Here is an 11,857-nt window from a genome sequence, read left to right on the forward strand (position 1 = left end):
TTGTAATCCTATTGTACACAGCTTGGAAACTTAAGTGTTGTATAACTAGCTGAAATAAAGTGAATAGTGTGTAAAAATTGTAATCACAATAAGACAGCCTTATTCGTGGCAAAATGACATGCCAACATATATATAATGCGGGCAGGTACTTCTTTGTTGAGGACAGAGAGAAAAGGCATGCAAACATATTGCATGGTCACCAAAGGGAATGGAGTTGAGTAGTTGATTAATGAATTTGTTAGAAGTTAGATAAGATATAGTATTAGATGAAGTAATGTTAAGGTAAATAGATAAGAGAAGATGATTAGTTAATAAATACAAGAATAGAAAAAGGAAAAGAAATTACTAAAGATGATTTATAAGGAACGCAGACAGAGAGGACGTGAGGAAGTCAACCCACAATGATATAAAAGAAGGATAGATAGAAAAAAATATGTGTTTTTTATTAATTTCTTTGTATTTTGTTGTAATGTTTTTTATTGTATGTATTGTTTGTTTATTGTTTAATGTATTGTTAAAAAAACCAATAAATTTTTGAAGGAAAAAAAAAAGAACTGTTGAAGAAAGATTTCCTCTTTCATTTTATAAATGAGGAGCTTGTGGTCCTTAAGGCTGTAGATATAATCCTTCAAAATACAATCACTCTTTTCCCCATATGCAAAGTTTCCCAAATAAAGTAGAGGGGGGAATAATTGCATGCAGCCATACTCTAAAAGAGAAGTTCCGGTATGAAAGATAGGCTGCAGTTTGGATAGAAGTTACTAAAAACTGCTAAATGAGATAATAGTAAGTCAAGTAGAAGTGAGATATGATGGGAGCAACCACCAGATGAAATCAGTTGGAACTCCAGCTGTGTGAGTCACATGTTAAAGGGGCAAAGATTCAACAGATGTTTATGAGGCTCCTAAACTGGTGTGGGTTCTGGGAATCCTTCATTTATAGTAGGGGTGAGGAGGTGTTAGACCCTTCAGATGTTGTTGAACTACAACTCCTGTCACCCCTGGCCATTGGCCATGAGAATTATAGTTCAGCAACATCTGAACCAAACGTTTCCCATAGGATCATTTACACATAACATATCTGAGGGGTGTGGACAGTTATATTTTAGAGGGTCTGTTTAAAACAGCTTCCCACTGCCATTGAAGATGATGACTTGAACTTATTATTTGCTGGCACATATCAATTGTATCTGAATTATTTTCTTCTTTTTGAAAGGTTGTTTCTCATGCTAAAAATGCTCGAGAATATTTCTGATTCAAATGTGCCATTTTATTGTACTGTAGCATTCCCTCATTAGCCAGTAATTAAATGTTTTAAATGCTAATGTACACCTGTTAGACTGTGCAGATCGCGTTGGAAGTTACTGGCACAGCAAAGCTCAAAAACGCTACACAGTGTAAAAGGCTCAGATCTGCTCTGCAGCATCGCCACGATACCAGACTCTCTAAATCAACCCAACCCAATGTCTTCCAAAAGTTTTGGACTACAATCAACATCAGCACCAAAACCAGCTTGGTGCCCTTTAGATGTCTTGAAGTTGTGGTCAAAAACTTATAAACTGGGTGAGGCTGCTCTCAGTGACACTTTTGCAATCACTTGCCTTCCAAGCATGCACATCTCTTTGCCATACTGGTGTCAGGGAATGAAAACAGAAAGAAAGCAATATATTTATCTTATCCAGTTAAGAGCATGGAGGAGCATGCAAATTTTGGAAGTGATCTGTGAAGTGTTATATGAATGAACCTCATACATATGAGGTCGAGGTCCCTTCAGCCCCCCCCTAAAATATTTGAGGGGGCCATCCCCCCCCCCAGGTTGATGGGCATTGTCATTCAAATGGTGTATGTGTGCTGCATCTCATTATAAGATACTGGGAGGAATGCAACATCACGCTAATATGATTGTTTCATCAGCGCAAGCATTTCTACGTGGCAGACAGAACAATCTCTTCTCCCCACACACTATTGGGAGGGTTCTCCCAACCCTCCAGAGTAGATTTGAGGGGAGCATGGAGGTGCACAGGAGGAGAAGGGGGGGGAGTCCTTTTGCATGTGCAGGAGTCCTTTTGCTAGCTTCTGCTAACTCACTGGGTTCATTGAATCAAGCCCACTTGACATCTACTTTATATTCCAAATAAGGGCTGTATTTCATGAAGCAAAGAATCCTTCCCTCATTTTCATACTGTGAAAGTGCCATTGTCTAGAGCAGGGGTAGTCAACCTTTTTATACCTACCGCCCACTAATGCATCTTTCTTGATGGTAAAATTTCCTTACCACCCACCAGTGGAGGATTCAGCTTGTGCCGTAGAACCCCCTACCGCCCACCTAGAATCCTGAAACGCCCACTAGTAGGGACCAGGTTGACAACCCCCTGGTCTAGAGCAAAATTTTACTGTGTACAATTAACCAAAAATGGCCTCCCTTCTGTTAAAAAAGAAAACAGGTCCAAAACCCAACTTTTTACCATGAGTTCTAAATGGCTTCATCTTCATCAATACTTGCATTGCCTCAATGGGGTGTAAATATGGAAAGTTTTGAAGGAGGGTATATAAATTCAGGCCTTTGCTTGAATGTTCTCACAAACAAGTCATATAAAAAAGTAATACAGAAAGGTAGCCACATTAGGAACCTTCACTGGGCCAATCTGCATATCACAACACAGTGTCCCTAGCACATCAACTGGTACATGGTCTAACACTGACATCCACCTTTAGTAACATAAAGGCTGTCTAGTGTCTCTTGATTCTGTTTTTCCACCCATCAAGGAGCCTGGGCGCTTTGCCTAAGGATGGAGGTAACAGCCTTTCCTTCTTTCTTTTTTGGGGGTTTCAGGGATGGGAGAATCAGTAGTTGTTATGCTGCTTGTTCCCTGCAGGACCTCAGTGCATCCTGAAATCTGCATAACATCAGAAAACCTTCATCTGAATGTCTGCTATCTCCTCCCCTATTCCATCTGAAGACTATGACCAGATGCAACTGCCATTGCTTCAGCATCAGCAAAAGGTTTTTGGGTTGTTTTTTAAATAATCTGTCCTCTGCTCTGCTTACCATCTTGCCTAAAGACAGAATCTGGAGAACTCAAAAGCTTGCATACTATTTGTGAAATTCTTCTAATATGGATTTGGGAACTTCTCAAGAGCAAGTGTGCAAGTTGGATTACTGCAAGACATTCTATTTGGGGCTTCCCTTGTGCTTGACCTGGAAGCTGTAATTAGTGGAGAATGCTGCAGCGTGGTTGCTAACAGCAGGGAGACCCTGTCAGCAGAGATCTGTACTGGTTGCCTATTTGCTACCAGACCAAGTTCAAGGTGTTGCTATCAGTATACAAAGCCCTTAACAGCTTGGGACCAGTTTATTTGCCAGATTGTCTTACCTAATATATGTCTGTGCAACCATTGCAATCTGCGTATCTAGCACTGTTACAGGTGCCACAAAATACTTGCTTTGCACTTGTAAGAAATCAGTCTTTCAGTGTGGCAGCACCTACACTTTGGAACTCCCTGCCAATTGATATCAGGTAAGCACCTCTGCTGCAATTTTTTTGGTGCTAGCTTAAAACATTTTTTTGTTGAGGCAAGCCTAGCCAGACATGTAGATGTTATATGTGGATTTTTAAAATTTTATTTGCTACTGGGGGTTTTTTAATTACTATTTGAATACCTCTTTTTAATAGTTTTTTTTTATCAACAACACTTTGTGCATTATTTTAGATTATTGTAAAACTTTGTGGTGTGGGTTTTTGTCTTGTTTTACTATCAAGCAGTTCATAAGTTTCATTAATTAACAAATAGTTTACTGCCAGCTTCCTAAGCCTGAATCGTATAAGCCATAAAGGGATCCTGTGTTATAAACAACAGAAAGAGTCTTCTCTGCATCCACCTTTGGTCCTATTCCCATTGTGTAGCGTGAAGAACGTGGCCCTTCCTTTAGCATTATTGCATATTCCACAGACTAGGCTTGCCATAAGTCAGGGAAGTTCCTGACATGTTCTGGTTTCCGGGTGTAAAAACGGTGTCAGGGAGAAATTTTGCAGAATTGGCAAAATGTCAGGCAAGGCAATGAGAAAAGACAACTTTGTGGGTGTCAGGAACTTTACTTTTTGAAATACGTCAATCCTACCACAGACACACGTGCTTATACCCATCTTCTGCAACTTTTAATTCACTGTTTCAATATATTCCTGCAAAGGTTAGAAAGTAAAGGAGGCAGAACATACTAAGGATTCCAGGGGGGGAAATGGATTCAGGGTGCTCTAGCAGGGAGTAGAAGTGAGAAGCAAAGAAGTACATTTTGTGACCTCTTTTCAAATGATAGCAACACCTTCAGCTCACAGTTTCTTGTAAAATGTGGCAGTCTGATATATTTGCAAATACAGTCTTCTATAGGTTATGTGCTCAAATGTGCCACCTCTTGACTACTATGTAGCAGACAATGCAATGCCCTCCAGCTGTTGTTGGACTTCAGTTCCCATCATCCCCAACCACTGGCCATGTTGGCTGAGGCTGATGGGAGCAGTAGTCCAATAACATCTGGAAGGCAAATGACAAAAGTAGCAGAAACACCTGTTTTCCCCACACAACCCGATTAATATGTCTATATACAGCTCTGGAAATCTCATCCTTTGTATTGTCCACTGAACAGCAGCGGCTGAAACAGGTTTATTTTAAACACATCATGTCTACAATGGCTCAGATCTAAATTAGAATTGGACAAGATAAGATTTGTGTGCCCCAAGGTGAGGGTACCCTCTCTACAAGTATTTCATGGATAGATCTTGTACACTGTTTTACTTGCTAATAAGTAAACCTTCTGTTTCTTTAATCACCAGCTCACTTATTTCAGAGTGGATTTGACTGTCCAATAGACTTCAGCAGATCATCCTGAAATAAGGAAGTTAAATGGCATAGGCCTAATATCATGGACATGTATATACAGATTGCTGTGTCTGTTTATAAATCAGTGGGATAGTGAGTTATAGTAGCAGACGTACTCATTTTATCCATAAAGAGGATATTATGTTGAACATAATTTGAATATAATAAAAAACTTAATTCTCTACCCTGTTTCCATATGGAGGTAATTCAACTCCACGTTTAGAATTGTGTTGAAACTAGTAAAGAACCACATTCCTAAAATCAGAGTAATTACTTGTGATCTAACTAAGGGCCACTTCACACCTGCATATGCATCACATGATTCCTCAACGCTTCAAGCTGATTCAGACATCCATGTTTATCACTTGAGAAGTGCAATGTCTAGCAATGAATGGGACATAACAGATCTAACACCGCAGTTGGGGCTTTCATTTTGTGCAAATAAATTGTCTTCACTTAAGTTCACACCCCAGTCATCTAGTGTACAATGATCAGCTGCATGAATTCAAGTGTGTGTGTGTGTGTGTGTGTGTGTGTGTGTGTGTGAACCAGGCCTTGATGACTACGAGTGAATACACTCCACTAGAAAGCATTTGTGTTTCCAAAATATTAAGTTCGGTTTATGGTGCTGGATCTGTGATGGATCACTCATATACAAAAGCACATTTTAATTACTGAGTGATTAATATGCTTGTGAGAAGAGAGCTTCATAAAGGCCTAAACTAGTGCACATGTAAATATCACAATTTGTATTTTACAGACTCCCAACTAATTTTTAATGGACTTAGAAAGAACTTACCTTTGAAATTTGGCCTTATTCGTGCATCATAACCTGATGTCCGTCCCATCAGTTTGTCCAAGAAATCCGAAGGAGACAGTGCCTGTGAAGGGGTTTTCCCAGATCTGGAATCATGTTCTTTACAGAAAGTTGTCCTAAACAAATAGTTAACTATCATTAGCCATTATTCTTTGACCGAATTCACATAATTTCATGAGAGAAGTCTATTGCCAATTTGAAAAGAATGCAACAATGCTGATGATATTAATAAAGCGTTACATATTATTCTCGAGTATGGAAGAGCCAACAGCGTCACAACTCTTCAAGAACCAGGCAAAAAAGTTGAGGACTGAGATTTTTTTGTTCAATATTGGCTTTTACTTAAGCATCATTGAAGAATTTTATAAGTATCGCTGGTGGCATATGGCTATTGACCAAACTGCAGGAGGCAGTGGAAGACAGGAGTGCCTGTCCATGGGGTCATGAAGAGTCTGATGTGACTAAATGACTAAACAACAATCATAAATACGCATCTGCCTTACTTTGGGTTCATAGTAGTTTAGAAAAACTGGCAAAACTTATCACAGAGGAGTTAGAAACCTTGACTGTGTTAGTGTACAGAACATTACACAAGCACAGAAACTCTACAATCTTAATAGGCATTAATTAAATGACTTGGTTCTTCACCAATTCTATTTATTTCCTCCGGGAAATGTTGAGATGTGAGGTTTTTAATTTTCAATCAGCCCACATCAAGCAAGGATAACGGCCCCTTCCTGCAGCATTCATATCAATTTATATCTTATTTGGTGTTAATTGTGCTCTCGTGCCTTCATAGCTTTCTTCATGTAACATGCTAAGCATTCCCCCCCTAAGATAAAGAACAAGAAGTACTTGAAATGAACAAATTTGATCCACAAGGAAATGAATTCCATCATAATAACTCTCCCACACATTTTAATATATTCCTTTGTGTCTTAAATGTGTACTTTAATTGATGTATGTTTGAATAAACCATCTAATAGGGATCAGAAGTAATCCTCTCAAAGGGACTTTTACAATAGGCTGTGTTCTGGTGTTATCTTAAAGTAAGTGCTAAAAATTGATTAAATGTGAAGAGAGAGCAGAGAAATGAAAAAGAAATACAATGGGTGGTATCCAAAATTAGTCACACTCAGGGTGGATGCACTGAAATCAATAAACTTAAGTCGATTGATTTCAGTGGGTTTACTCTGAGTATCACTAATTTTGGATATCACCCTTTATTTATATAGTGACCACACAAATATGCATTCTGGGTTATTGGACACTGAAGTCAATAAGTATTCCTGATCCCTACACTATGAAGCAGTAACATGTTACCTCGTCAACTCTTGCAACATCACCTGGTTTCCTTTGGAAGGAAGGGCGGAATGTAAATTTAATAAATAAACAAATAGTATTGCTAAGCAGGACATGACAACACTTTTTAAAATTGGTATGTAGAGAAATTGGGATAGGCTGATAAGTAGACAAAATATGTAATTGTAAAATTGGATAATGGTCAATTACACCATTGTTATTTGGAATAGCCTTTCATTAGCACCAACAGTTTCACTGAAGTGCATTAGCTGTCACTTACATTGACAAATACATTATCCCTTTGGAAATAATCACATAATGAAACTCATCTAAAAACCTGATTTTTCCATTTAACTATCCACCTTTTCCTTCTGCTGAACATATAGGGTATTTAGTTGAAACAATATGGTCTAGGCATGTTAAATGTGAAACAGATGTTTCTTGAAGTGATCAAAATTTGCTGGGATAATGACTTCTTTTTGAGGTTTCTTCCACAAGCAATTGTCTGTCTCTTTAGCACCACATACATGAATTCATATCATTTTTTTTTACCCCATGTTAATTAATCCAGAATAGCTCCAGACTTCCAGTTTTTACTCACAGTCACTAATACAGAACAGCACTGCTACTTTGCAGGTAAGCATGCATTTCAAGGGTATGGAAACTCTCCTCTGCCACCCTTTATGATTAATACAACAAGGAGATTAACTACATACACTTGAGTATATTTCCTCAGACAAAAATAACCCCATCCCAAAAAACTGATTTTACTATCCTATATAGGAAGAAAAGGTACTAGTTGAGAGATTCCAATAATATTGAAGAAGGTAGATTTCAATTACATGGGGAAATGTTTTCAGTTTTCAGTTTCATTGCCTATAAAACATTTTTTCTATAACATTAAGGGTACCTATATAACTTCACTTGTCCAAACTTGTTTGGATTTTTAAAAAGTATGTTACCAAGCAACAGCTATTTTCAAATGGAAACATGCCTGTAGTCTGCATAAATTTAAAATGAAATATTTATCAACACAGCTAAAATATATCAAGTTTATGGAGTACTCCTCCTGTGCTGTCCTAAATTCCTACAGGTTTAGTAGAGGCTTTCGGAACTGATATCACCTACCTGAAGTGGTGTGTTTCTAAGAAAAAGGCAAACAAGGCTGTCAAAATGTTCACTAGCTGTCGGTTCATTCCTCCTGTTTTCTGCGTTGAGTGTGGAAAAATATCCCAGAAACGGTTCCAGAGTCAATCAAAGGGGAGGGAGGCTTTCAGAAAGTACTATGTCTTCTCTAAATCCCCAAATCCAACAATAATTTAAATTTCTTTAAAATCAGAAAGAGAAGACCTGCGTTTCTATACATTGGAGATGGCAAAAAATCAAAAGTACCAGTCCTCGGAATCATGGTTAGGTTAAGCCCAGGCACATCCGAAACAGCCAGCACAAAAGATACGAAGCATCTGAACGGGCAGTTCTCTAGGATGCTTTCACCCAAATCCTGAACCCCGCTCAGAAAAATCAAATCCTTCTCTACCTTAGCACCATGCCAAGGGGAATAGCGCTGCTGCCACGCTGGTCTGTCTTCCAGATCTGCTCTTATTTCCCTTGGGCTTGCACATCGGCATTTGTCTGAATCGTCGTTAAAAAATGGGGGAAGAAGCTGTTTGCCTCTCTCCTTCCCTCCCTCTTCCTTATCGGCAAGTTGTAAATATCGAGAAGGGGTGATTGGTGTGGCGCTGGAGGGAAAATGCTACGCTCCCTCCTGTGCCGGAATGAGGGAAGGAGCCCTGATCTTAAACACGGACTATAAATTTCAGCACTTGGACAGCTCCACGCTCAGCTTGTGCGCATGCTTCTGGCTCCATCAAACGTGACTGGAGTTCAGAGACGTTTCTTCCTCCAGGAACAGGCGCTTAACTCACCCGTCCCATCGCCTGTTTTGGGTCCCAGATTCCTCCCATAAACGCAGGAGAGAGAGAGAGAGAATGGGGCCGAAGAAATCTGAGGAAAGACGTGGCCAAATCTGCTGTTATACAGCTCCGTAGGGCGGGAGGGATACCAAGGGGGGAGAACAAGGAAGGCGCAGGAAGGGGAGGGGGAGAGACAGAAGAGGCACTTTGGGTAAGGAAAAGGCAGCGTGGGGAGAAGTCAGAAACCCGCCATGGTGCCTCAGAAATATCCATTATTTACACTCCTGCCACTTCATGAGAGTTACGGCTGCCAGACTGTATGTAGCATAGGAGAGCCCCGGCTTCCCAGGGGTGGTGGAAGAGCTGTGGGAACACGGCAGTTCCTGACTCTGAAATGGGAAGAAGTGGTGAGGTGGGAGGAAGACACCAAAGACCCTCCAGGATATCAATCAAGAAACCCCACAAGCGCCTCAAAGGACAGCATAACCTCCCAGAGGGGCTTCGATTATGGAAGCCACCCATTCTCCCCTCGTCTTCTGTGGAAACAAGACATATCTTTGCACGTTGCTTGCTTGAGAAAGCAGGGACAGGTAAGAATGGGGGGGGGGCGTGGAGACGGTGGGATGGCAGAGTGAAATCATATCTTTTTACCTCAAGAGTTGGAAATGGCCGCTATTTGCAAGAGAAAAAGCAACCATGGGGAAGGAATAGCCTCTTATTTTTGCATGGTGGAAGAGGACACCTTTTGCATTGTCTCCTGGAAATATGCAGGATCCTTGACATTATTCAGCTGGCTGTGATTTTAACTCTCACCAGAAAGTCTGCTCACTGAAGAGCCTCTTTATTCGAATCTTCTACAACACAACTTTCTGTTTCCAGAGTACATTTAATTAAGAGGTAAAGTGGACAGTGCCTATGTATTTGTAACTCAATAAGATGTGGTCTCTCTCTAATTCTGACTCGGCTGTAGAAATTTGGAATGTAATGTCAAGCAAACCAGCCTCTCCTACGGCTGATGAAGATATCAGCCAGATTTTTAAATGTCTCATTACATACTAAGCATGACATTCCACAAGCAAAGGAGGTACTCCAATTTTATTGCCACTTTTTACACATGAGGATTCAAGAAAGACATATCAGGATTCCAGAGTGAAAGGGGACATTTTATATGACTCTTTTTAAATTTAAAAAACAAAACACAACACAACACAACTTTATATCTTTCCCTCCAAATAAAATGCTCACCAAGAAACTAGATACATGAAGATCAGTATTTAAAATTTCTAATGCCCTGTTTGGGTCAAGAAGAATATTAGATTCAGTCCTCAATCCCAACCCCCAAACTCCCTGTTACTTCTGAGCTGGCTTTTTCCTTCCATTGATCTGATATGGACACTTTACATGTTTCCCATTAGAAAATCATTACATGGTGTTCCAGTTTGAAGCTGCCCAGAGGAAGCTCTCATTTCCATTAAAGTTAAGTTGGCCTCTGGCTTGCCCCAGATTAGGGAAGAGTGAAGAGCCCAGTTCTTTCCTATCACAATGGCACCATCCCCTCTTCATTAAACACACCATAATATGAAAAGCAATTTGAAGTTGAACCCCAGGTGTCATGTGGCATTGCAGTCAAATCGATTTTAGATTTCCTTTTAATTTATTCACCTGTTATTTCAATTAAAACTCATAACATGTGGAAGGATAAAGCATCTGTGCTGAATCTACAACCTTCTGCCCAAGCTGTGTCTGACAAATTAATGAATTAATCCTCTGACTCAGAGGACACCATTACTGAGGGTGAAATTCAACTTAGCACTCCAGAGCATTTCTACTTGCCCAATAAAAATTATCTCCCCTTTCCTCCTCCTGACTCTCCAGGAAGGCATGGACAGTGCATGAGGGAGGAGAAGGTGGGGAAGCCTTATTGCTTTAGTTGGAGTCATAGCGCTGGCTACTACCTGAATCTGTCCATAGAATTCCTGTGAGACTGGAGGCTCCTCCACTCTGTTGCAGTAGGAGACTACTGGAGTGGACTGGGCCTCTTTAGCTGAAGAAAGACCTTCCAGTGTGGGCAACAGCTGCTATTATATAGGGCTCAGTTTCTGATTGTTGCTAAAGCAACATCAGAACCATACTATACATCCACTATGAGCCTCACTTTGCTGCAGAGCAAGACATATACTGACCTTTATAATATGTATCCTTTCTAGCAGCTCAGTCCCACAGTTAGCCTTCAACACTGATATGCAACAGATCTCTGCCAGATCAACTGAACTGATAGGATATATGCCTGCCCCCCCCAGCTAGATCCCTCCACCCAATATCAAAACTGACTTATACTGTTCTTGGATTTTTTGTAGCTCAGACCTGCTCTCTACTGCTCCTGACCATTCTTACCATCACCCTTCCAGTGTTTCCATTTGCAACATGTTATTTTGAATGCAACCCTAGTCACAAAATGCTTTTGTGAATGGTCTCCCTGTTGCTGAGGTGAAGCTGATGTACTCAACCATGTCATGGGTGTGGGAAAGAGAAGATAATTGGCCCAGAGCCTTTAAGGATCTGTTTGTTTTTGACCACTACAGTAACTGGAGAGTAGTACTTGCACTTTCAGCCTGGGAATCATTTCTGGTGTTATATGAAAAGTTGTGTGGTTTTTGCACCAGGTGAAACTTTGTAACCATTTGCCACATGATTTGGTGACCTGATCTACTGCTTGTATCATCCACCTAATATGCCAATCACCATTATTTCCCACAAATTGCAGGCAGGCAGAGAAATGCAACAGATATAATTGACATTAGCAATATGGCTGACAACACTATTCCTATCTCAGTTTTGTGAAAGGCCTCCATTCTGTGCCAGCTGTAAGCATCCTTACTGAGACTGGCTTCATGAATGGGGAACTCTTCAGAGTCTGCACTATGGCTCAGAGCTTAATCCTCTTTTGTAAA

General features: G+C 40.2%; 1 protein-coding gene across 7 annotated transcripts in view; it reads right to left on the reverse strand.

The window, feature by feature from the left end:
- The window catches only part of GLRA2 (glycine receptor alpha 2), a 120,952-nt gene extending 111,909 nt beyond the window's left edge, over positions 1–9,043 (reverse strand). The window contains exons 1-2 of one of the 7 annotated variants that reach the window (XM_033147384.1): positions 8,531–9,043; positions 5,674–5,807 (exon numbers count right to left, since the gene is read on the reverse strand). In XM_033147384.1, the coding sequence (XP_033003275.1) occupies positions 5,674–5,807; positions 8,531–8,541 (145 nt within the window). In that variant the 5' untranslated portion in view covers positions 8,542–9,043. Of the gene's footprint in view, positions 1–5,673; positions 5,808–8,121 lie in introns of all 7 variants that reach the window. The other 6 variants (XM_033147387.1, XM_033147383.1, XM_033147388.1 and 3 more) reach the window with 6 other exon arrangements.
- Positions 9,044–11,857: the final 2,814 nt, after the last annotated feature.

Source organism: Lacerta agilis, chromosome 4 (assembly GCF_009819535.1).
Source record: "Lacerta agilis isolate rLacAgi1 chromosome 4, rLacAgi1.pri, whole genome shotgun sequence".
Classification (NCBI taxonomy): domain Eukaryota; kingdom Metazoa; phylum Chordata; class Lepidosauria; order Squamata; family Lacertidae; genus Lacerta; species Lacerta agilis.